Below are 24,385 nucleotides of genomic sequence, written 5' to 3' on the forward strand. Positions count from 1 at the left end.
CCGCGCCTGCGCGCTCCGACCACCACGCGCGGCACAAAGGAGGGGGGCGCCCCCCTGCGGCCGCGCCTGCGCGCTCCGGGCAAGGGGGAGGGGGGCGCGGCCGCGCCTGCGCGCTCCGGGCAAGGGGGGAGGGGGAGGGGGCGCGGCCGCGCCTGCGCACTCCGGGCAAGGGGAGGGGGCGCGGCCGCGCCTCCGCGCTCCAACCACACCGCTCGGCACAAAGGCGGGGGCGGGGGAAGGGCCCTGTTGCCATGGGGACGCCGCCCCCCGCGCCTGCGCACTCCGACCGCCCCACGCGGCACAAAGGTGGGGGGCGGGGGAAGTTCCCCGTCGCCGCGGGGGAGGGGGCGCCGCTTTATAGATCCCAGGGGGAGGGGGCGTGGCCGCGCCTGCGCGCTCCGGCCACCACGCGCGGCACAAAGGAGGGGGGGGCGCGCACCCTGCGGTCGCGCAGGCGCACTCCGGGGAAGGGGAGGGGGCGCGGCCGCGCCTGCGCACTCCGGGCAAGGGGAGGGGTACGCGGCTGCGCCTGCGCGCTCCGATCCCACCGCGCGGCACAAAGGAGGGGGGCGGGGGAAGGGCCCCGTTGCCACGGGGACACCGCCCCCCGCAGGGGCGGCCGCGCCTGCGCACTCCGAGCGCCCCACGCGACACAAAGGTGGGGGGCGGGGGAAGTTCCCCGTCGCCTTGGGGACGCCGCTTTATATAGCCCGACGAGGAGGGGGCGTGGCCGCGCCTGCGCGCTCCGACCACCACGCGCAGCACAAAGGAGGGGGCGGGGGAGCGCCCTCCTGCAGCCGCGCATGCGCACTCCTGGCAAGGGGCGGGGGCGCGGCCGCGCCTGCGCACTCCGGGCAAGGGTGAGGGGGCGCGGCCGCGCCTGCGCACTCCGGGCAAGGGGGAGGGGGGCGCGGCAGCGCCTGCGCGCTCCGACCCCACCGCGCGGCACAAAGGAGGGGGCGGGGGAAGGGCCCCGTTGCCACGGGGACGCCGCCCCCCGCAGGGGCTGTCGCGCCTGCGCACTCCGACCGCCCCACGCAGCACAAAGGAGGGGGGCGGGGGAAGACCCCCCCGTCGCCTCGGGGACGCCAGACGGAAGGGGGAGGGGGCGCCGCTTTATATAGCTCCACGTGGAGGGGGCGTGGCTGCGCCTGCGCGCTCCGGCCACCACGCTCGGCACAAAGGAGGGGGACGCCCCCTCCCGTCCCCCGCAGGGGCTGCCGGGCGCGGGGAAGGGGGGCGCGGCCGCGCCTGCGCACTCCGACCGCCCCGCGCGGCACAAAGGAGGGGGCGGGCCTCGTTGCCGTGGGAACGCCACCCCCCCTTCCCGTCCCCCGCCGGCCGCGGGGGCTGCCGGGATCGGGGGCTCCTTTTTATATAGCCCCTTCGGGGGAGGGGGCGTGGCCGCGCCTGCGCGCTCCGCCCGCCCCGCGCGGCACAAAGGAGGGGGGCGGGGGAAGGGCCCCGTTGCCACGGGGACGCCGCCTCCCTCCCTCCCCCTGCCGGCCGCAGGGACTGCCGGGAGCGTCCGCGCCTGCGCGCTCCGGCCGCCCCGCGCTCGCACGGAGGAGGGGGGCGGGGGAAGGGCCCCGTTGCCATGGGGACGCCGGCCGCAAGGTCTGCCGGGCGCGGTGGGGGAGGGGGGGGGCGGCCGGTCAGATGGTAGTGCCGCCCCCTCCGGTCGGCGGGGGAACTGCAGGGCCTCGCGCGCCTCGCCGCAGGTACACCCACCCACCCATATTCATTCATTCATTCCCTCATTCATTCATTCCATCGTATTTATTGAGCGCCTCCCGTAAGCAGAGCGCTCACAGTATTTATTTGACTTGTACCTATCTATTCTATTTATTTTATTTTGTTAGTATGTTTGGTTTTGTTCTCTGTCTCCCCCTTCTAGACTGTGAGCCCACTGTTGGGTAGGGACTGTCTCTGTATGTTGCCAATTTGTACTTCCCAAGCGCTTAGTACAGTGCTCTGCACACAGTGATTGCTCAATAAATACGATTGATGCTGATGATGATGACGACTAAGCGCTTGGGAAGAGGACACACACACACATATACTGCCAGGGACAGGCACACAGACACGGACAGGGAGAAAGAAAGAGGCAGGCAGGGAGACACGGAAACATGGGGAGAGAGACAGAGGCAGAGAGACAGAGAAAGAGACAAGGAAAAAACAGGCAGCGAGAGAGAGAAACATGGGGAGTCAGAGACAGAAACAGGCAGAGAGAGAAACATGGGGAGAGAGAGAGGCAGAGAGGGAGAAACATGGGGAGAGAGAGACAGGCAGAAAGACAGAAAGAGAAAGAAAGACAGGAGGAGAAAGAAAGAGACAAGGAAACGGGCAGAGAGAGAAACATAGGGAGACAGAGACAGGCAGAGAGAGAGAAACATGGGGAGAGAGACAGGCAGAGAAACATGGGGAGAGACAGAGGCAGAGAAACATGCGGAGAGAGAGACACAGGGAGAGAGATAGAGGCAGAGAGAGAGAAACATGGGGAGAGACAGAGGCAGAGAGAGAGACATGGGGAGAGAGACAGAGGCAGAGAAAAATGGGGAGAGACAGAGGCAGAGAAACATGCGGAGAGAGAGACATGGGGAGAGAGACAGGAAGAGAGAGAGAAACATGGGGAGAGACAGAGGCAGAGAGAGAGACATGGGGAGAGAGACAGAGGCAGAGAAACATGGGGAGAGACAGAGGCAGAGAAACATGTGGAGAGAGAGACATGGGGAGAGAGACAGAGGCAGAGAGAGACAGAGGCAGAGAGAGAGACATGGGGAGAGAGGCGGAGAGAGACAGAGGCAGACAGAGGCAGACAGAAACAGGCAGAGAGAAACATGGGGAGAGAGGCAGGCAGAGAGAAACATGGGGATAGAGAGAGAAACATGGGGGGACAGATGATAGAGAAACATGGGGAGAGACAGAAAGAAACAGGCAGAGAGAAAGAGAAACATGAGGATGGACAGAGGCAGAGAGAAAGAGAAACATGGGGACAGGCAGACAGAGAAATAAAGAAACAGGCGGAGAGAGAAACATGGGGAGAGAGGCAGAGAGAGAGACATGGGGAGAAAGGTGGAGAGAGAAACATGCGGAGAGAGAGACAGAGGCAGACAGAAACAGGCAGAGAGAAACATGGGGAGAGAGGCAGGCAGAGAGAGAAACATGGGGATAGAGAGAGAAACATGGGGGGGATAGAGAGAGAAACATGGGGGGAGAGATAGAGAAACATGGGGCGAGACTGAAAGAGACAGGCAGAGAGAAAGAGAAACATGAGGACGGACAGAGGCAGAGAGAAAGAGAAACATGGGGACAGGCAGACAGAGAAATAAAGAAACAGGCAGAGAGAGAAACATGGGGAGAGAGACAGACAGAGAAAGACAGACCGAGGCAGAGACAGGAAGAAACAGAAACGTGGGGAGAGACAGAGGCAGAGAGAGACAGAAAGACACATGGGGGGAGAGAGACAGAAAGAAACAGGCAGAGAAAGAGAAACATGGGGAGAGAGAGAGACAGAAAGACACATGGGGAGAGAGAGGCAGAGAAAGAAACAGGCAGAGAAAGAGAAACATGGGGAGAGAGACAGGCAGAGAGACAGGAAGAAACAGAAGCAGAGAAACATGGGGAGAGACAGGCAGAGGAGAGACAGAAAGAAACAGGCAGAGAAGAAAGAGAAAAATGGGGAGAGACAGAGAAAGAGAGAGACAGAAACAGGCAGGGAGAAACAAGGGGAGAGAGAGACAGGCAGATTATTATTATTTTCAACTGAACAGTCAAGAGAGGCTGGGCGTGACCACAGTCAATCGATCGATCGTATTTACTGAGCGCTTACTGTGTGCAGAACACTGTTACTAAAGGCACATTTTTGTACAGCTCTGGAAGTGAACCGGAATCCGACCTCCCATTTAAGAAAAGTGCCAGAGCGGACATTCCGGGACAGAGAGGACGGGTGGCGTTCCGTTATAATTCTTTTTTTTTTTTTTTCCGTGCAGCGATGCTTATGTACAGATTTTACATACGCTGTTGCCTAAACGCCAACTCATGTGCCTATGGCCTTTTCCTCCTGCAGTCAATCAGTCTTATTTGTTGAGCGTCTCTGGGGCGCAGAGCACCGTGCTGAGCGCTTGGGAGTGTACAGTGAACAGACCCGATTCCTGCCTTTAAGTATTTTACAGCGTAGCCGCGGAGAGAAACACCAAAACAGGAGGAAAAAAGGAGGATGGGACAGTTATAGGAATTAGTGCTTAAGTAATAAGTGAGATATACATAAATACTTTGGGTAGTTCTTTCTCCTACCTGAAAATTAAACTCTTCGAGGGCAGGGATCGTATCTGTTTAATCTCAGTGTAGTGCTTTGCTCGGAGAAGACATTCAGTAAAGACCAAGCAGTTGAAGGTGATTTCTAGAGCTCGAGACTGGAAGCTCGTTGTGGGCCGAGAATGTGTCTGTTGTTACATTGTAGTCTCCCAAGCGCTTAGTGCAGCGTTCTGCCCCCAGTAAGCTCTCGATAAATATGATGGAACGACTGAATCAACCTCACCCGATGATCATTTAACTGCCCACCCCTGCCAATTCAAATAGGTCAGAATAATAATAATAATAATAATGGCATCTGTTAAGCGCTTACTATGTGCAAAGCACCGTTCGAAGCGCTGGGGGGGATACAAGGTGATCATGTTGTCCCAAATAATAATAATGGCATCTGTTAAGCGCTTACTATGTGCAAAGCACCGTTCGAAGCGCTGCGGGGGGGATACAAGGTGATCGGGTTGTCCCACGTGGGGTTCACAGTCTTAATCCCCATTTTACAGATGAGGTCACTGAGGCTCGGAGAAGTTAAGTGACTCGCCCAAGGTCACACAGCAGACATGTGGCGGAGCTGGGATTAGAACCCGTGACCTCTGGCTCCCAAGCCCGGGCTCTTTCCACTGAGCCACGCTGCTCAAGGGATGTATGAGACGCCTCAAAAAGAACATTGTACGTACAATGTTGTTTGGCAGAATTAACCAACGACTACGTGTGAAGGGTTTCGGGTTATTTTTTTTAAATCCTCCGATGAAAGGTGGTATGTGACCACTGTACGGAATATTGAATTATCCTGTTCTTTGAAACGGACCTTCGATTCCTACAGATTTGTGTGGATTTGGGAAGCAGGGCCTAAGCAGACTTGAGGATTCTGCGCTTCTTCCCTGCCGGCTCTTTTCTTTTTTTTTAATGGCATTTATTAAGCGCTTACTATGTGCAAAGCACTGTTCTAAGCGCTGGGGAGGTTACAAGGTGATCAGGTTGTCCCACGGGGGGCTCACAGTCTTAATCCCCATTTTACAGCTGAGGGAACTGAGGCACAGAGAAGTGAAGTGACTTGCCCCAAGTCACACAGCTGACAATTGGCGGAGCCGGGGTTCTTCACCTTCACATTCGGGTTTCGATGCTGGCAGAGAAGCAGCGTGGCTCAGTGGAAAGAGCACGGGCTTTGGAGTCAGAGGCCATGGGTTCGAATCCTGGCTCCACCACAAGTCTGCTGTGTGACCTTGGGCAAGTCACTTAACTTCTCTGAGCCTCAGTTACCTCATCTGTAAAAATGGGGGTTAAGACTGTAAGCCCCACGTGGGACAACTTGATCACACTGTATCCCCCCCAGCGCTTAGAACAGTGCTTTGCACATAGTAAGCGCTTAACAAATGCCATCATTATTATTATTATTATTATTATTATTATATAACCTAAAGAGTATTCTCCCAAGCGCTTAGCACAGCGCTCTGCACGCCGTAAGCGCTCAAGAGAAACGACCGATCCATCCATTCCGCCTCTCTGGTACCGTTCAGTTGAAAATGTGGAGTCCCCCCAATGTCGTGAGGGAGATAAAATATCGCTTAATTAATTTCAACGGTGTTTGAAAACATCATCTCCATTTTCCACATTGTCACAGCCCAGATGTGATTATAATAGTAATAATAATAATAATGGCATTTATTAAGCGCTTACTATGTGCAAAGCACTGTTCTAAGCGCTGATTATTGGGACGAGCCTTCCTCTTCCTTATCTGAGTTTCCTTCCTCGCCAGTTTTAGTTTTCTTTCTCATTTCAAGATCGCCGTCTCCTTTTAAATAGACAAAAGACGAAAACGAGGCCTCCTGAAACACGCGCGCTTATGTTGGTTATTCGGTAGCCGGCAATTTCCGAGCGTGTTTAGTCGTTTCCCTCTTCGTCTCATCAAGGTGCGTCAGCTTTTAGTATTTATTTATCATCATCCTCATCAATCGCATTTATTGAGCGCTTACTGTGTGCAGAGCACTGGACTAAGCGCTTGGGAAGTCCAAGTCGGCAACGTATAGAGACGGTCCCTACCCAACAGTGGGCTCGCAGTCTAAAAGGGGGAGACAGAGAACAAAACCAAACATACTCACAAAATAAAATAAATAGAATAGATAGGTACAAGTAAAATAAATAAATAAATAGAGTAATAAATATGTACAAACATATATACATATATACAGGTGCTGTGGGGAAGGGAAGGAGGGAAGATGGGGGGGATGCGCTTACTATGCGTCAAAATGTCGGGGTAGGTACAAGTTAAGTAGGTCGGATGCGGTCCCTGTCCCACATGGTCCCTGTCTCACAGTCTTCGTAGGAGGGATAACGGGATAACGGGTAGGGACCGTCTCTATATGTAGCCGATTTGTCCTTCCCAAGCGCTTAGTACAGTGCTCTGCACCCAGTAGGCGCTCAATAAATACGACGGAATGAATGAACAGGGATCCTCATTTTACAGTGGAGGAAACTGAGGCACAGAGAAGTGAATCTCATCCCAGCTCTGCCCCTTGTCTGCTGGGTGATCCGGGGCAAGTCGCGCCACTTCTCCGGGCCTCAGTTCTCTCATCTGGAAAATGGGGATTGAGACCGTGAACCCCATGGGGGACGGGGACTGTGTCCAACCCGTTCCGCTCGTAGCCACCCCAGCGTTTAGTACGGTGCCTGGCACGTAGTAAGTGCTTAATCATTCATTCATTCACTCAGTCGTATTTATTAAGCGCTTACTGGGTACAGAGCACTGTACTAAGCGCTTGGGAAATACAAGTCGGCAACATAGAGAGACGGTCCCTACCCAACAGCGGGCTCACAGTCTAGAAGGGGGAGACAGGCAACAAAACAAAACATGTAGACGGGTGTCAAAATCGTCAGAATAAATAGAATTATAGCTATTTATTCATTCATTCATTCAATCGTATTTATTGAGCGCTTACTGTGTGCAGAGCATTGGACTAAGCGCTTGGGAAGGACAAGTTGGCAACATATAGAGACGGTCCCTACCCAACAGCGGGCTCACAGTCTAGAAGGGGGAGACAGGGAACAAAACAAAACATGTAGACGGGTGTCAAAATCATCAGAATAAATAGAATTATAGCTATTCATTCATTCATTCAATCGTATTTATTGAGCGCTTACTGTGTGCAGAGCGCTGGACTAAGCGCTTGGGAAATACAAGTCGGCAACATATAGAGTCGGTCCCTACCCAACAGCGGGCTCACAGTCTAGAAGGGGGAGACAGACAACAAAACAAAACATGTAGACGGGTGTCACAATCGTCAGAATAAATAGAATTATAGCCATTCATTCATTCAATCGTATTTATTGAGTGCTTACTGTGTGCAGAGCACTGTACTAAGCACTTGGGAAGGACAAGTTGGCAACATATAGAGACGGTCCCTACCCAACAGCAGGCTCACAGTCTAGAAGGGGGAGACAGACAACAAAACATGTAGACGGGTGTCAAAATCGTCAGAATAAATAGAATTATAGCTATAACCATATCATCAATAAAATAAATACAGTAGTAAATATATACAAGTAAAATAGAGTAATAAATATGTACAAATATATACAAGTGCTGTGGGGAGGGGAAGGGGGTGGGGCAGAGGGAGGGAGTGAGGGTGATGGGGAGGGGAAGAGGAGAGGAAAAAGGGGGCTCAGTGTGGGAAGGCCTCCTGGAGGAGGTGGGCTCTCAGTAGGGTAATAATGACGGTATTTGGTAGGCGCTTACTATGTGCCAAGCACCGTTCTAAGCCCTGGGGTGGATACAAGGAGATCAGGTGGTCCCACGGGGGGCTCACAGTCTTCACCCCCATTTTACGGATGAGGTAACTGAGGCTCAGAGAAGGTGAAGTGACTTGCCCCAAAGTCACACAGCCGACAAGTAGCGGAGCCGGGATTTGAACCCACGGCCTCTGACTCCAAAGCCCGGGCTCTGTCTACTAAGCCACGCTGCGTAACAAGTACCATAATAATAATTCATAATAATGTCATAATAAACCAGGCTGAGCCCCCTCCTTCCTCTCCCCCTCCCCATCCCCCCCCGCCTTACCTCGTTCCCCTTCCCCACAGCACCTGTATATATGTTTGTACGTATTTATTACTCTATTTATTTTACTTGTACATATTTATTCTATTTATTTTATTTTGTTAATATGTTTGGTTTTGTTGTCTGTCTCCCCCTTCTAGACTGTGAGCCCGCTGTCGGGTAGGGACCGTCTCTAGATGTTGCCAACTTGTCCTTCCCAAGCGCTTAGTCCAGTGCTCTGCACACAGTCAGCGCTCAATAAATACGATTGAATGAATGAATGAATAATAGAGAAGCAGTGTGGTTCACTGGGAAGAGCCCGGGCTTTGGAGTCAGAGGTCATGGGTTCAAATCCCGGCTCTACCACTTGTGAGCTGGGTGGCTTTGGGCAAGTCGCTTCACTTCTCTGGGACTCGGTTCCCTCATCTGCAAAATGGGGATTAAGACTGTGAGCCCCACGTGGGACAACCTGATCTCTTTGTAACCTCCCCAGCGCTTAGAACAGTGCTTTGCACATAGTAAGCGCTTAATAAATGCCATCATTATTATTATAATAGGAATGCCCAGGGTCACACAGCGAGCAATTGGCGGGGGCGGAATTAGAACCCAGGCCCTTCTGACCTGCAGGCCCGTGCTCTCTCCATGGGGCACCTGTATATATGTATGTACGAATTTATTACTCTATTTATTTGTGTTTTATTTGTGCATATTTATTCTATTTATTTTATTTTGTTAATATGTTTTGTTGTCTGTCTCCCCCTTCCAGACTGTGAGCCCGCTGTTGGGTAGGGACCATCTCTATATGTTGCCAACTTGGACTTCCCATGCGCTTAGTACAGTGCTCTGCACACAGTAAGCGCTCAATAAATATGACTGACTGACTGAATGAATGAATGAATGAATGAATGCCATCATTATTATTATAATAGTAATGCCCCAGGGTAACACAGTGAGCAGTTGGCGGGGGCAGGATTAGAACCCAGGCCCTTCCAACCTGCAGGCCCGTGCTCTCTCCATGCGGCACCGGTCTATTTGTATATATGTTTGTACGAATTTATTACTCTATTTATTTGTTTTATTTGTGCATATTTATTCTATTTATTTTATTTTGTTAATAGGTTTTGTTTTGTTGTCTGTCTCCCACTTCTAGACTTTGAGCCCACTGTTGGGTAGGGACCGACTCTATATGTTGCCAACTTGTACTTCCCATGCGCTTATTACAGTGCTCTGCACACAGTAAGTGCTCAGTAAATACGATTGAACGAATGAATGAATAAATGCCATCATTATTATTATAATAGTAATGCCCCAGGGTCACACAGTGTGCAATTGGCGGGGGCGGGATTAGAACCCAGGCCTTTCCGTCTTGCAGGGCCGTGCTCTCTCCGTGAGGCCACGCTGCTTCTACTTTTCTGTGGCGTCCTTTAGCTTTCCGCTTTTATAGGCTTACTGAACCACACCACTGTGCAACCGCTGTCATCATCATCATCATCAATCGTATTTATTGAGCGCTTACTGTGTGCAGAGCACTGGACTAAGCGCTTGGGAAGTCCAAGTTGGCAACGTATAGAGACGGCCCCTACCCAACAGTGGGCTCACAGTCTGAAAGGGGGAGACAGAGAACAAAACCAAACATACTAACAAAATAAAATAAATAGATAGGTACAAGTAAAATAAATAAATAAATAAATAGAGTAATAAATATGTACAAACATATATCCATATATACAGGTGCTGTGGGGAAGGGAAGGAGGTAAGATGGGGGATGGAGAGGGGGACGAGGGGGAGAGGAAGGAAAGTAAGCGCTCAATAAATACGATTGATTGATTGATTTGGGCAAGTCACTTCACTTCTCTGGGCCTCAGTGACCTCATCTGTAAAATGGGGGTTAAGACTGTGAGCCCCCTGTGGGACAACCTGATCACCTTGTAACCTCCCCAGCGCTTGGAACAGTGCTTTGCACATAGTAAGTGCTTAATAAATGTTATCATTATTATTCTTCTAGACTGTGAGCCCGCTGTTGGGTAGGGACTGCCTCTATATGTTGCCAACTTGGACTTCCCAAGCGCTTAGTCCAGTGCTCTGCACACAGTAAGCGCTCAATACATACGATTGATGATGATGATGATTCTTCTAGACTGTGAGCCCGCTGTTGGGTAGGGACCGCCTCTATATGTTGCCAACTTGGACTTCCCAAGCGCTTAGTACGGTGCTCTGCACACAGTAAGTGCTCAATAAATACGATTGAATGACCCTTCGACAAGATTCTGGGTTTTCCAGAAGCCGCTGAGTGGTTTTCCGTTGGGCTGTCGCTTCGGGAAGCGTCACGCCTGAGCTCTCCCATGTCTCTCTACGTTGCCAACTTGGACTTCCCAAGCGCTTAGTCCAGTGCTCTGCACGCAGTAAGCGCTCAATAAATACGATTGATTGATTGATTGATTGAGGTGAAAGTGGTCTTGAGGGCCTCCCCCCTTCACCGATTTTCAGATTTGATGTGATCGCCGCAGCTGCGCACACCACAGCCCCTCAAGACTGGGTGGAGTAGAAACACACTTTTAGCCTCACAGGAAATGAGAGTCCAGGCTTACATTCTGTTAACAGTGCGTTCAAGCGCTTAGTACAGTGATCTGCACATAGTAAGCGCTCAATACATACGATGGATGATGATGTGTTTGAACTCGCTTAAGAAATGGGGCAGGGACAGCTTGGGGAGGGGTGAGAGCTGTTCCTTTGGACACATCTTTCCCATCTAAACATCTAAACACGTGCCAATTCATTCAGTCATCTTTATTGAGCGCTTACTGTGTGCACAGCACTGTACTAAGCGCTTGGGAAGTCCAAGTTGGCAACATCTAGAGACAACAGCGGGCTCACAGTCGAGAAGACTAGACTAGACTAGTTAGGGGATGCTCACTAACCAGTGTGAAGACACACGTGTTAACGCTGTCAGCTTTTCGTTTGGGTTTCGTAGACCGCGTTTCCCGAACTCTGGATCCGGCCTTGGTCCGGATTATATAGAAACACTATATAGACAATTATAGAAACAATTATTATAGGTTATAGAGAAGCAGCGTGGCTCAGTGGGAAGAGCCCGGGCTTCGGAGTCAGGGGCCAGGGGTTCAGATCCGATGGTCAGCTGGGTGACTTTGGGCAAGTCACTTCACTTCTCTGGGCCTCAGTTCCCTCAAATGTAAAAAGACTGTGAGCCCCCCGTGGGACAACCTGATCACCTTGTAACCTCCTCAGCGCTTAGAACGGTGCTTTGCACGTTGTAAGCGCTTAATAAATGCCATCATCATTATTATTATTATTCTCTGGGCCTCAGTTACCTCATCCGTGAAATGGGGATGAAGACTGTGAGCCCCCCGTGGGACAACCTGATCACCTCCTCAGCGCTTAGAACAGTGCTTTGCGCATAGTTAGTGCTTAATAAATGACATCATTATGATTATTATTCTCTGGGCCTCAGTTACCTCATCCGTAAAATGGGGATGAAGACTGTGAGCCCCCCCGTGGGGCAACCTGATCACCTTGTAACCTCCCCAGCGCTTAGAACAGTGCTTTGCGCATAGTAAGTGCTTAATAAATGCCATCATTATGATTATTATTCTCTGGGCCTCAGTTATCTCATCTGTAAAATGGGGATGAAGACTGTGAGCCCCTCGTGGGACAACCTGATCACCTCCTCAGCGCTTAGAACAGTGCTTTGCGCATAGTAAGCACTTAATAAATGCCACCATTATTATTATAATTATTCTCTGGGCCTCAGTTACCTCATCCGTAAAATGGGGATGAAGACTGTGAGCCCCCCGTGGGACAACCTGATCACCTTGTAACCTCCTCAGCGCTTAGAACAGTGCTTTGCGCATAGTAAGCGCTTAATAAATGCCATCATTATGATTATTTTTCTCTGGGCCTCAGTTACCTCATCCGTAAAATGGGGATGAAGACTGTGCGCCCCCCCCGTGGGACAACCTGATCACTTTGTAACCTCCCCAGCGCTTAGAACAGTGCTTTGCGCGTAGTAAGCGCTTAATAAATGCCATCATTATTATTATTAAAATTCAGCCTCAAAGCGATAAGGCTGCCGTTCTTTTACGGCAGTTCCTTAAGCTTGGACTTGTAAATTAAGGAGATCACATTTTGCTTTCCTACATTTTAATATACTTCTTCTCCCCCACAGTATTTAATTGTGTATATATCTATAATCATATTTCTCTATTCTGATGGTATTGACGCCCGTCTACTTATTTCGTTTTGTTGTCTGTCTCGCCCTTCTAGACTGTGAGCCCGTTGTTGGTCTCTATATGTTGCCGACTTGTCCTTTCCAAGCGTTTAGTATAGTGCTCTGCACACAGTAAGCGCTCAATCAATACGACTGAATGAATGAATTTAATACGCTGAGGAGATTGGGTTAATTTTGAATAGTAACCCGTCAGACACCCTGGTTGTACCTTCCAAGTTCGAAACATTTTTAACTTCCATTTTTGTTTTTTTAAGAATAACTCGCCATATACATCAGTCAATCAATCAATCGTATTTATTGAGCGCTTACTGTGTGCACAGCACTGTACTAAGCGCTTGGGAAGGACAAGTTGGCAACATATAGAGACGGTCCCTACCCAACAGTGGGCTCACAGTCTAAAAATCATTTATTCATATTAATAACTCTCGCCCTCTGGACTGTAAATTAGGGGAAGTGAACGTGTCTACTAATTCTGTTCTATTGTACTCTCCCAGGCGCTTAGTACAGTGCTCTGCACACAGTAAGCGCTCGATCAATACGACTGAATGAATGAATTTAAGACGCTGAGGAGATTGGGTTAATTTTGAATAGTAACCCGTCAGACACCCTGGTTTTACCTTCCAAGTACGAAACATTTTTAACTTCCATTTTTATTTTTTTAAGAATAACTCGCCATATACATCAACCAATCAATCAATCGTATTTATTGAGCGCTTACTGTGTGCACAGCACTGTACTAAGCGCTTGGGAAGGACAAGTTGGCAACATATAGAGACGGTCCCTACCCAACAGTGGGCTCACAGTCTAAAAATCATTTATTCATATTAATAACTCTCCCCCCCTGGACTGTAAATTAGGGGAAGTGAACGTGTCTACTAATTCTGTTCTATTGTAATAATAATAATGATGGTATTTGTTAAGCGCTTACTATGTGCAAAGCACTGTTCTAAGCACTGATAATGATAGTATTATTAAGTGCTTACTCTCCCAGGCGCTTAGTACAGTGCTCTGCACACAGTAAGGACTCAACAAATACCATCGATTGATTGAAATAGCCATTATCTTTTTTTAACTTTGAACTTGTTAGCTATAACCATTAAATAGTAATATTCATTCATTCATTCATTCAATCATATTTACTGAGCGCTTACTGTGTGCAGAGGACTGTACTAAGCGCTTGGGAAGTCCAAGTTGGCAACATATAGAGACGGTCCCTACCCAACAACGGGCTCACAGTCTAGAAGGGATATGTAATATGTAATCGTCATGATGGCATCTGTTAAGCGCTTACTATGTGCCGAGCACTGTTCTAAGCGCTGGGGGGGGGGGGATACAAGGTGATCAGGTTATCCCACGTGGGGCTCACAGTCTTCATCCCCATTTTACAGATGAGGTCACTGAGGCTCAGAGAAGTGAAGTGACTTGCCCAGGGTCACACAGCAGACAGGTGGCAGAGGCGGGATTCGAACCAATGACCTCTGACTCCAAATAGACACAGAGAAATCAAGACGACTCTCAGGGCATAGAACATAAGCGCTGCCATTTTTAAAAAAATAGTTTCTGTTTTCTTAGTAGGCCGTTTAAATGAATCAGCGCCGGCTGCGTGGCAGGGGAGGCGTCTACCGACTCTTTACATTGTACTCTCCCAAGTGCTTAGTACAATCAATCAATCAATCGTATTTATTGAGCGCTTACTATGTGCAGAGCACTGTAGTAAGCGCTTGGGAAGTACAAGTCGGCAACATATAGAAGCGGTCCCTACCCAACAGCGGGCTCACAGTCTAGAAGGGGGAGACAGACAACAAAACCAAATGTATTAACAAAATAAAATAAATAGAATAGATATGTACAAGTAAAATAAATAGAGTAATAAATATGTACAAACATATACACATATATACAGGTGCTGTAGGGAAGGGAAGGGGGTAAGACGGATGGTAGTACAGTGTTCTGCACGCAGTAAGCGCTCAATAAATACAATTGATTGATTGGTGCTTGGGAGAATACCACGGAATTAGTAGACATGATCTCTCCCCTCAAGGAGGATATAACCTAGCTGGGAAGACAGGCCTAAAATAAATTACAGACAGGAAGAAGTAATAGAAAATAAAGATATCAATCAATCAATCAATCGTATTTACTGAGCGCTTACTGTGTGCAGAGCACTGTACTAAGTACAAGTTGGTACAACATATCATCATCATCAATCGTATTTACTGAGCGCTTACTATGTGCAGAGCACTGTACTAAGCGCTTGGGAAGTACCAGTTGGCAACATAGAGAGACGGTCCCTACCCAACAGTGGGCTCACACACATCAAGTGCAGGGGAAGTGAACGTGTCTACTAATTCTGTTCTATTGTACTCTCCCAGGCGCTTAGTACAGTGCTCTGCACGTAGTAAGCACTCAACAGATACCATCGATTGATTGAAATAGCCATTATCTTTTTTTTAACTTTGAACTTGTTACCTATAACCATTAAATAGCAATATTCATTCGTTCATTCACGCTGATATACAGCGTGGCATCGAGGAAAGTGTGTGGGGGTGGGAGTCATTCATTCATTCATTCAATCGTATTTATTGAGCGCTCACTGTGTGCAGAGCACTGTACTAAGCGCTTGGGAAGTCCAATTTGGCACCATATAGAGACGGTCCGTACCCAACAGCGGGTTCACAGTCTAGAAGGGGGAGGCAGACAACAAAACAAAACATATTAACAAAATAAAATAAATAGAATAAATATGTACAAATAAAATAAATACATAGAGTAATAAATGCAAACAAAAACATATATACCCGGGTTCTAATTCCAGACCGTGAGCCCGCTGTTGGGTAGGGACCGTCCCTATATGTTGCCAACTTGGACTTCCCAAGCGCTTAGTACAGCGCTCTGCACACAGCAAGCGCTCAATAAATACGATGGAATGAATGGATAATTCCACCTCCTCCACATGGCAGCTGTGTGACTTTGGGCAAGTCGCTTCATCATCATCATCATCATCATCATCAATCGTATTTATTGAGTGCTTACTATGTGCAGAGCACTGTACTAAGCGCTTGGGAAGTACAAGTTGGCAACATATAGAGACAGTCCCTACCCAACAGCGGGTTCACAGTCTAGAAGGGGGAGGCAGACAACAAAACAAAACATATTAACAAAATAAAATAAATAGAATAAATTTGTACAAATAAAATAATAAATAGAGTAATAAATGCGAACAGAAACATATATACCGGGGTTCTAATTCCAGACCGTGAGCCCGCTGTCGGGAAGGGACCGTCCCTATATGTTGCCAGCTTGGACTTCCCAAGCGCTTAGTACAGTGCTCTGCACACAGCAAGCGCTCAATAAATACGACGGAATGAATGGATAATTCCACCTCCTCCACATGGCAGCTGTGTGACTTTGGGCAAGTCGCTTCATCATCATCATCATCATCATCAATCGTATTTATTGAGCGCTTACTATGTGCAGAGCACTGTACTAAGCGCTTGGGAAGTACAAATTGGCAACATATAGAGACAGTCCCTACCCAACAGCGGGCTCACAGTCTAAAAGGGGGAGACAGAGAACAAAACCAAACATACTAACAAAATAAAATAAATAGAATAGATAGGTACACTTCTTCACTTCTCTGCGCCTCAGTGACCCCATCTGTAAAATGGGGATTGGGATTAAGACCGGGAGCCTCATGAGGGACACGGACCGCGTCCAACCTGATCAGCCGTCCAACCAGATTAGCTTGTATCCAGCCCAGTGCTTAGCGCAGTGACGGGCACATAGTAAGCGCCTAACAAAATTCCCGGGGGAGCCGTGGGTCTGTAAAGCCAAGGGTTTCGGTGACAGGGAAGTGTGGAAGCGGCGGTTGGTGGAGTCGACTGAGAAGCAGCGGGGTGTAGTGGCAAGAGGTCAGAGGTCGTGGGTTCTAATCCCGGCTCCGCCGCCTGTCTGCTGTGTGACCTTGGGCAGGCCGCTTAACTTCCCTGGGCCTCAGTTCCCTCCTCTGGAAAATGGGGATTCATTCATTCAGTCGTATTTATTGAGCGCTTAACTGTGTGCGGAGCACTGGACTAAGCGCCTGGGACGTACAAGTTGGGGAACGTATACCTGTATCTATGTATACCTGTATATCAATCGTATTTATTGAGCGCTTACTATGTGCAGAGCACTGTACTAAGCGCTTATATATATGTTTGTACATATTTATTACCCTATTTATTTATTTTACTTGTACATATCTATTCTATTTATTTTATTTTGTTAGTACGGTTGGTTTTGTTCTCTGTCTCCCCCTTCTTAGACTGTGAGCCCACTGCTGGGTAGGGACTGTCTCTCTATGTTGCCAACTTGGACTTCCCAAGCGCTTAGTACAGTGCTCTGCACACAGTAAGCGCTCGATCAATATGATTGATTGATTGACATATAGAGGCGGTCCCTACCCGAAGACTGTGAGCCCCACGTGGGACAACCTGATGATCTACCTCGGTGGCGCTTAGAAAAGTGCTTGGCACCTAGTAAGCGCTTAACAAGTACCATCATTATTATTATTATTATTAAAGAGAGACCTTAAATGGGAGGGAAACTGCTGACTGAATGCCTTAAAGCCAGTAATCAGGAATTTCACTCATTCATTCATTCAATCGTATTTATTGAGCGCTTACTGTGTGCAGAGCACTGTACTAAGCGCTTGGGAAGGACATTCTCCTTGATGCTGACAAATTCCAGAAAGAGGGGAGGGTGTGAACAAGAAGGCAGCAGTGGGAGAGAGGAGACTAAGGCCTAGTGAATTGTGAGCCCACTGTCGGGTAGGGACCGTCTCTATATGTTGCCAACTTGTACTTCCCAAGCGCTTAGTACAGTGCTCTGCACACAGTAAGCGCTCAATAAATATGATTGATTGATTGATTAGCTTCAGAAGAGTGAAGAGTGTGAGCTGGGGAGTAGTGGGAGAAGGGGGTGGAGAAGTAGGAGAGCTCTGTCTCCCCCTTTTAGACTGTGAGCCCACTGTTGGGTAGGGACTGTCTCTATATGTTGCCAACTTGTACTTCCCAAGCGCTTAGTACAGTGCTCTGCACATAGTAAGCGCTCAATAAATACGATTGATGATGATGATGATGATCGAGCGCCTAAAGGGGTCACTCATTCGTTCATTCATTCAGTTGTGTTTATTGGGCGCTTACTAAGCGCTTGGGGAGCTCAAGAAGCAGCACACACCTAAAGGGGTCATTCATTCATTCATTCGTTCATTCATTCATTCGTTCAGTTGTGTTCACTGGGTGCTTACTGAGCGCTTGGGGAGCTCAAGAAGCAGCACCTCCACCTCAAGAAGCTCCGCCACTTCTCTGCTGTGTGACCTCGGGCAAGTTACTTCCCTCCTCTGGGCCTCAGTGACCTCATCTGGAAAATGGGGATGAAGGCTGTGAGCCCCACGAGGGACAGCCTGATTATCTGATTAGAGGAGCAGCGTGGCTCAGTGGAAAGAGCCCGGGGTTGGGAGTCAGAGGTCGTGGGTTCGAGTCCCGGCTCCGCCACTTGTCAGCTGTGTGATCTTGGGCAAGTCGCTTCACTTCTCTGGGCCTCAGTTCCCTCATCTGTAAAATGGGGATGAAGACTGTGAGCCCACGTGGGACAACCTGATCATCTTGTATTCCCCCCCCAGCGCTTAGAACAGTGCTGCACACATAGTAAGCGCTTAATAAATGCCATTATTATTATTATTATTATTATTATTATTATCTGTATCTACCTCAGCATTTAGAACGGTGCTTGGCACCTAGTAGGCCCTTAACAAGTACCACCATCATCATTATCAGGTGCTTAGTACAGTGCTTTGCACATAGTAAGTGCTTAATAAATGCCATCGTTATTATTACTGGGAAAGTACAATACAATAAACAGTGACATTCCCTGCCAACAACGAGCTCAGAGTCTGGTGGGGCGGACGGACATCAATACAAATCATTAATACTCTACTTATTTTACTTGTACATATCTATTCTATTTATTATATTTTGTTAATATGTTTGGTTTTGTTCTCTGTCTACCCCTTCTAGACTGTGAACCCACTGTTGGGTAGGGACTGTCTCTATATGTTGCCAACTTGTACTCTCCCAAGCGCTTAGTACAGTGATCTGCACACAGTAAGCGCTCAATAAATACGATTGATTGATTGATAAGTGCAGCGTGGCTTGGTGGAAATAATAATGATGGCATTCGTTGGGCGCTTACTACATGCCAAGCACTGGAAAGATCCCGGGCTTGGGTGGCAGAGGTCGTGGGTTCTAATCCCGACTCCGCCACCCGTCAGCTGTGTGACTTTAGACCGTGAGCCCGCCGTTGGGTAGGGACTGTCTCTATATATTGCCAACTTGGACTTCCCAAGCGCTTAGTCCAGTGCTCTGCACACAGTAAGCGCTCAATAAATACGATTGATGATGATATACGTTGCCAACTTGGACTTCCCAAGCGCTCAGTCCAGTGCTCTGCACGCAGTAAGCGCTCAATAAATACGGTTGAATGAATGAAGTCACTTCACCTCTCTGGGCCTCGGTGGCCTCATCTGTAAAATGGGGATTAAGACGGTGAGCCCCATGTGGGACATGGACTGAGTCCAACCCGATCGTCTGGTATTTAAGCTCGGTGCTTAGTACAGTGCTTGGCACATAGCACTTGAGAAATACCGTGTAAAAAAATGTCTGTGCCCTTGTCTTTCCCTCGTCTTTTCCTTCTCCCCTCCTCCCATATCGTCCCTGCTCTCTCAAAATAATAATAATAATAATAGTGGTATTTGGTAAGCGCTTACAATGCGCCAGGCGCGATACTAAGTGCTGAGATCGACACAAGCAATTTCATTCATTCATTCATTCGATCGCGTTTATTAATAATAATCATGGCCTTTGTTAAGCGCTTACTCGGGGATATAAGGGATATAAGGTGATCAAGTTGTCCCACGTGGGGCTCACAGTCTTAATCCCCATTTTACAGATGAGGGAACTGAGGCTCAGAGAAGTTAAAGTGACTTGCCCAAGGTCACCCAGCAGACGTGTGGTGGAGTCGGGATTCGAACCCACGACCTCTGACTCCAAAGCCCGGGCTCTTTCCACTGAGCCACGCTGTACTTATTGAGCGCTCATCAATCCTATTTATTGAGCGCTTACTGTGTGCAGAGCACTGGACTAAGCGCTTGGGAAGTACAAGTTGGCAACATATAGAGACGGTCCCTACCCAACAGCGGGCTCACAGTCTAAAAAATTTTGAAGGGCGGGCGAACTCAGCTCTGCGCCGTCGCCCGGGATGGCAGGAGCAGGGAACGGGCTCCATTCCCTGATTTTCCTGTTCTGGGCCCCTTCCCAACACACCGATCTTCATCTTCCTCCCCGCGGAATCAGAAAGAATCGAGTGTGGCGTTCGGGGTAATAGCGATAATAATCGTTAAGCGCTTTGAATGGGCCCGTGGATAGAGCCGCTTGGGTTGGACGCGGTCCCCGTCCCCCGTGGGGCTCACAGTCTCAATCCCCATTTTACAGATGAGGTAACTGAGGCCCCGTCACCTCATTCTGGCCCAAGGTCACCCGGCGGACGGGTGGCGGTGTCGGCGCTCTATCTGCTACACCGTGCCGCGTTCGTCGGAAGGACGTTTTTGGCTTTCGATTTTGTACCTCTTGTAGCTTCGGTGATGATGACTGTGTGGCGTTTTGCCAAGTTCATCATCATCATCATCATCAATCGTATTTATTGAGCGCTTACTGTGTGCAGAGTGCTGTACTGAGCGCTTGGGAAGTACAAATTGGCAACATCTAGAGACAGTCCCTACCCAACAGTGGGCTCACAGTCTAAAAGGGGGAGACAGAGAACAAAACCAAACATACTAACAAAATAGAATAGATATGTACAAGTAAAATAAATAAATAGAGAAATAAATATGTACAAACATATATACATATATACAGGTGCTGTGGGGAAGGGAGGGAGGTAAGATGTTGGAGGCCAACAGGGAGGCCAAGTTGTTTCAATCAATCAAGCAATCGTATTTATTGAGCGCTTACTGTGTGCAGTATGTGCTCTGCACATAGTAAGCGCTCAATAAATGCGATTGATGATGATGATGATGCAGAGCGCTGTACTAAGCGCTTGGGAAGTACAAGTCGGCAACACATAGAGACGGTCCCTACCCAACAGCGGGCTCACGGTCTGGAAGGGGGAGACAGAGAACAAAACCAAACATACTAACAAAATAAAATAAATAGAATGGATAGGTACAAGTAAAATAAATAAATAGAGTAATAAATATGTACGAACATATATACATATATACAGGTGCTGTGGGGAAGGGAAGGAGGTAAGACGGGGCTAGGAGGGAGAGGGGAGAAAGGGAATGGCAGAAAGAGGAGTACTTCCCAAGCGCTTAGCACAGTGCTCCGCACGCAGTAAGCGCTCAATAAATACGATTGAATGAATGAGGGGGAGCTGGGGAACTCACCTCCGGCGGGCGGGCCGGGCCCCCCGTGACCCTTAGGGACAACGGGCCGGGGGGCGGCCGCTTGCCAAGTTGTTTCTTTCAGGCCCCGCCAACACGCCCAGACTATTCCCCCGAGATCCGGTTAGCGACGACGAACCGAACGTAACAGACGTGTACCTGTCATCCCACCCCTTTCTCCTCAGCGCGCGCGTTTTTATTTTCCGTAAAAAGAGCTTCTCCCTTCTGTTGCAGCGATACCTGAAGGTCCCGCGGTTGGACCGAACGCCGAAGAGGGAAGGAGGTGAGAAAACCCGTCGGGCCCTTCCCCGTTAATTCCGCCGCCCGGGTTCCCGCTGGGAATACTTTCTTCCGGCCCCTCCGGGGCGGGGAGGGGATATGGCATTTGCCAGAACTGAAGCAGAAAGCGATGACGAGGACCGTTTCGAGGATGCCTTTGAGAGCATCCCGGTAGCCGCCACGATGGATCTCAGCGGCGCCCTGGAAGAGAGCACGGTCGCGCTGTGCTTGTTCCTCAATAACCGATTCTCAGAGGCTCAGGATTTTCTCCGGCCGTGGTACAAGCGGAGCATGTATCACGCCACCGCGTACGGCGCCATCCTCGTGCTGCGGGCCCTCCTGACCTTCGAGAACAAAGACATCCAGCAGGGCCTGGAGATCCTGAAGGAGGTCACCAAGACCTGCCAGAACTTCAGGAAGAGACCTTCGCTGCTCCAGTCCCTGTCCCACCTCATCTTCAAGCCCGGCGTGGAGTCCATGACCGAAGCGGAGCTGCACGCCGAAATCTGTTACGCCGAGTGCCTGCTCCTGAAAGCGGGCCTGACTTTCATAGAGGACGAAACCATGCTCAGTTGCATCAGAGGGGGGATCAGCTTCGGGACGAGTTACCACATCTACAGGGACTGCCAGCAGGCCGTGCCGCAAATCCAGAGTTCCCAGCCGGCCAAGGCCTTCAGGCATTTTGAGGAAGGGGTGAGGTTCGGCCTGGGCATATTCAACCTGCTGCTGTCCCTTCTGCCCGAGAGGGCCCTCCGCCTGCTGAACTTCGTCGGCTACACCGGGGACCGGGATTTAGGCCTCTCTCTGCTCCACGAGGGAGCGGCCGGTATCAGCGTCAGAGCCGTAATGTGCACCTTGACCTTACTGATCTACCACAACTACCTCGCCCTGGTTTTCGGGATCGAGGCCGACGACTTCGACAGCTTGGAGGACCTCCTCGCGCCCTACCTCGCCAAGTTCCCCAAATGCGCCATCCTCAGGTTTTACGCCGCCAGGATCGACGTGATGAAAGGGCTTTTCGGGACCGCCCAGGCGAAGCTGCGGGAATGCGTCCTGCTGCAAGACGAGTGGCGAGAGATCCACCACCTCTGTTACTGGGAGCTGATGTGGACCTACATTTTCGAGCAGGACTGGCGTTACGCTTACCACTACGCGAACCTGCTCCATCAGCACAACAGGTGGTCCAAGACGACCTACTCCTTCCTGAAGGCTTCCGTCCTGTGCATGCTCCCCGGCGACTTCGCCAAAGAGGCGGGCGAGGACGTCCGATCTCTGTTTATGCAGGTGAAGTTCCAGAAGCTGAAGATCGGGGGGAGGACGCCCCCGACCGAGAAGTTCGCCGACCTCAAGTGCAAACGCTACTCCGGTACCGGCTCCTGGCACGCCGCCCAGCCGATCCTGGAGATGATGTACATCTGGAGTGGCTTCCGGATGATAGCCAAGAGGCTCGACTTGGTCGCCCGCTGGATGGTCATCATCGAAAGAGAGGAGGAGGCTCTGCGCGAGTGCCAGAACCCAGAGTACTTCACGGACGACCAGTGTCTGGTGAAGCTCCTGAAGGGCTGCTGTCTCAAGTATCTGGACCGACTCTGGAAAGCCGAGCAGTGCTTCGGCGAAGTCATTCGGAACGAGAAGCTCTTAAAGTTCGATCGCTACCTGGTGCCCTACGCCTACTATGAACTGGGACTGCTGTTCCACCAGAAAGGCGACGGTGAGAAAGCGCTCGCTTACATCGAGCGCACGAAGGCCTACAAAGACTATTCCATGGAGTCGAGGTTGCAGTTTAGGGTTCACGCGGCCCTTCAGCATATAAGCGGGACTCTGGCCAAGGATGCCAGTTCAGACCTCTGAGCCACTTTCCTTAGCGCGGGCGTGACGTCCGCAATAAATCAGGTGTCGTTGGCGAGTGGAAAAAAAAAAACCTACTTTGGGTGGACAGGAATCAAGCGCGAGAGATGTTGGGGGGATCCCAAACGGTTACAACTGAAGGCGTCCGGCCTTTCCCCCTTTGATCGGTCCCTTTCCTCGTTTCGACGGCTGCCTCGGCCTCCCTGCCTCCTGTCTCTCCCCACTCCGGTCCCTGCTTCATTCCGCGGCCCCGATCGTTTTTCCACACGCGAGTTCTTCCCGCGTGTCCCCACTCCTCAAGAACCCCCGGCGGTTTCCCGTCCACCTCCGCATCAGACAGAAACGCCTCACTTAAAGCATTCATTCGCGTCACCCTCCTATCTGACCTGGCCGATTCCCTCCTGTGACAAAAAACCCACCCGCTTCGTTCCTCCGTCAATTAATCGATCGTATTTACTGAGCATTAAGCGCCCGGGAGAGGACGGCGCCACCGAAATAGCGGCCACGATCCCTGCCCTTAACGAGCCTACGGTCTAAAGGGGGAGACGGACGTTACCGCGAATAAATGAGTGATTTATAACAGATCGCTTAAAGATACGGACAGAAGTGCCGTGGGGCGAAGAGCGAGTGCCCGCGGGCACAGACTGAAGTGCCCGGACGACGCAGGAGGGAGAGAGAGTTGGGGAAAAGAGGGCTTAATTGGGGAAGGCCTCTTAGAGGAGACGTGACCTCGGCAATGCTTTGAAGGCGGGAAGAGTGGTGGTCTGGCTTGGATGGAGGGGGAGGGAATTCCAGGCTAGGCTAGGAGGAATTCCAGGCTAGGAGGAGGGCGCGTGGGAAAGAGGGCGGTGGCAAGATAGATGAGATCAGGGCACGGTGAGTAAATGATAGTAATAATGATAATGATATTTGTTAAGCGCTTACTCTGGGCCCAGCACTGTTCTGAGCGCCGGTGGGTACAAGGTGATCAGGTTGTCCCACGTGGGGCTCCCAGTCTTAATCCCCATTTTCCAGACGAGGGAACTGAGGCCCAGAGAAGTGAAGCGACTCGCCCCAGGTCCCACAGCTGGCAACTGGCGGAGTCGGGATTTGAACCCATGCCCTCGGACTCCAAAGCCCGGGCTCTTTCCACTGAGCTGCTAGAAGAGCGGAGTGTGCGGCTTGGGCTGTAGCGGATTGGTGAGGTGGGGTGGGG

The 24,385-nt window shown here is 50.1% G+C and overlaps 1 protein-coding gene across 1 annotated transcript; it reads left to right on the top strand.

The window, feature by feature from the left end:
* Nucleotides 1-1,610: 1,610 nt before the first annotated feature.
* LOC119928420 (tetratricopeptide repeat protein 39B-like) lies at nucleotides 1,611-23,683 on the top strand. The gene is made up of 2 exons (XM_038746664.1): nucleotides 1,611-1,721; nucleotides 21,298-23,683. Exon 2 carries the CDS (start codon nucleotides 21,442-21,444, stop codon nucleotides 23,191-23,193), a length of 1,752 nt encoding a protein of 583 aa, XP_038602592.1. The 5' UTR covers nucleotides 1,611-1,721; nucleotides 21,298-21,441; the 3' UTR covers nucleotides 23,194-23,683.
* Nucleotides 23,684-24,385: the final 702 nt, after the last annotated feature.

The sequence above is a fragment of the Tachyglossus aculeatus genome, chromosome 1 (genome assembly GCF_015852505.1).
Source record: "Tachyglossus aculeatus isolate mTacAcu1 chromosome 1, mTacAcu1.pri, whole genome shotgun sequence".
NCBI lineage: Eukaryota > Metazoa > Chordata > Mammalia > Monotremata > Tachyglossidae > Tachyglossus > Tachyglossus aculeatus.

Excerpts from the sequence above, each read along its gene's own strand:
- LOC119928420 (XM_038746664.1), top strand. The coding sequence starts at position 21,442 with ATGGCATTTGCCAGAACTGAAGCAGAAAGCGATGACGAGGACCGTTTC.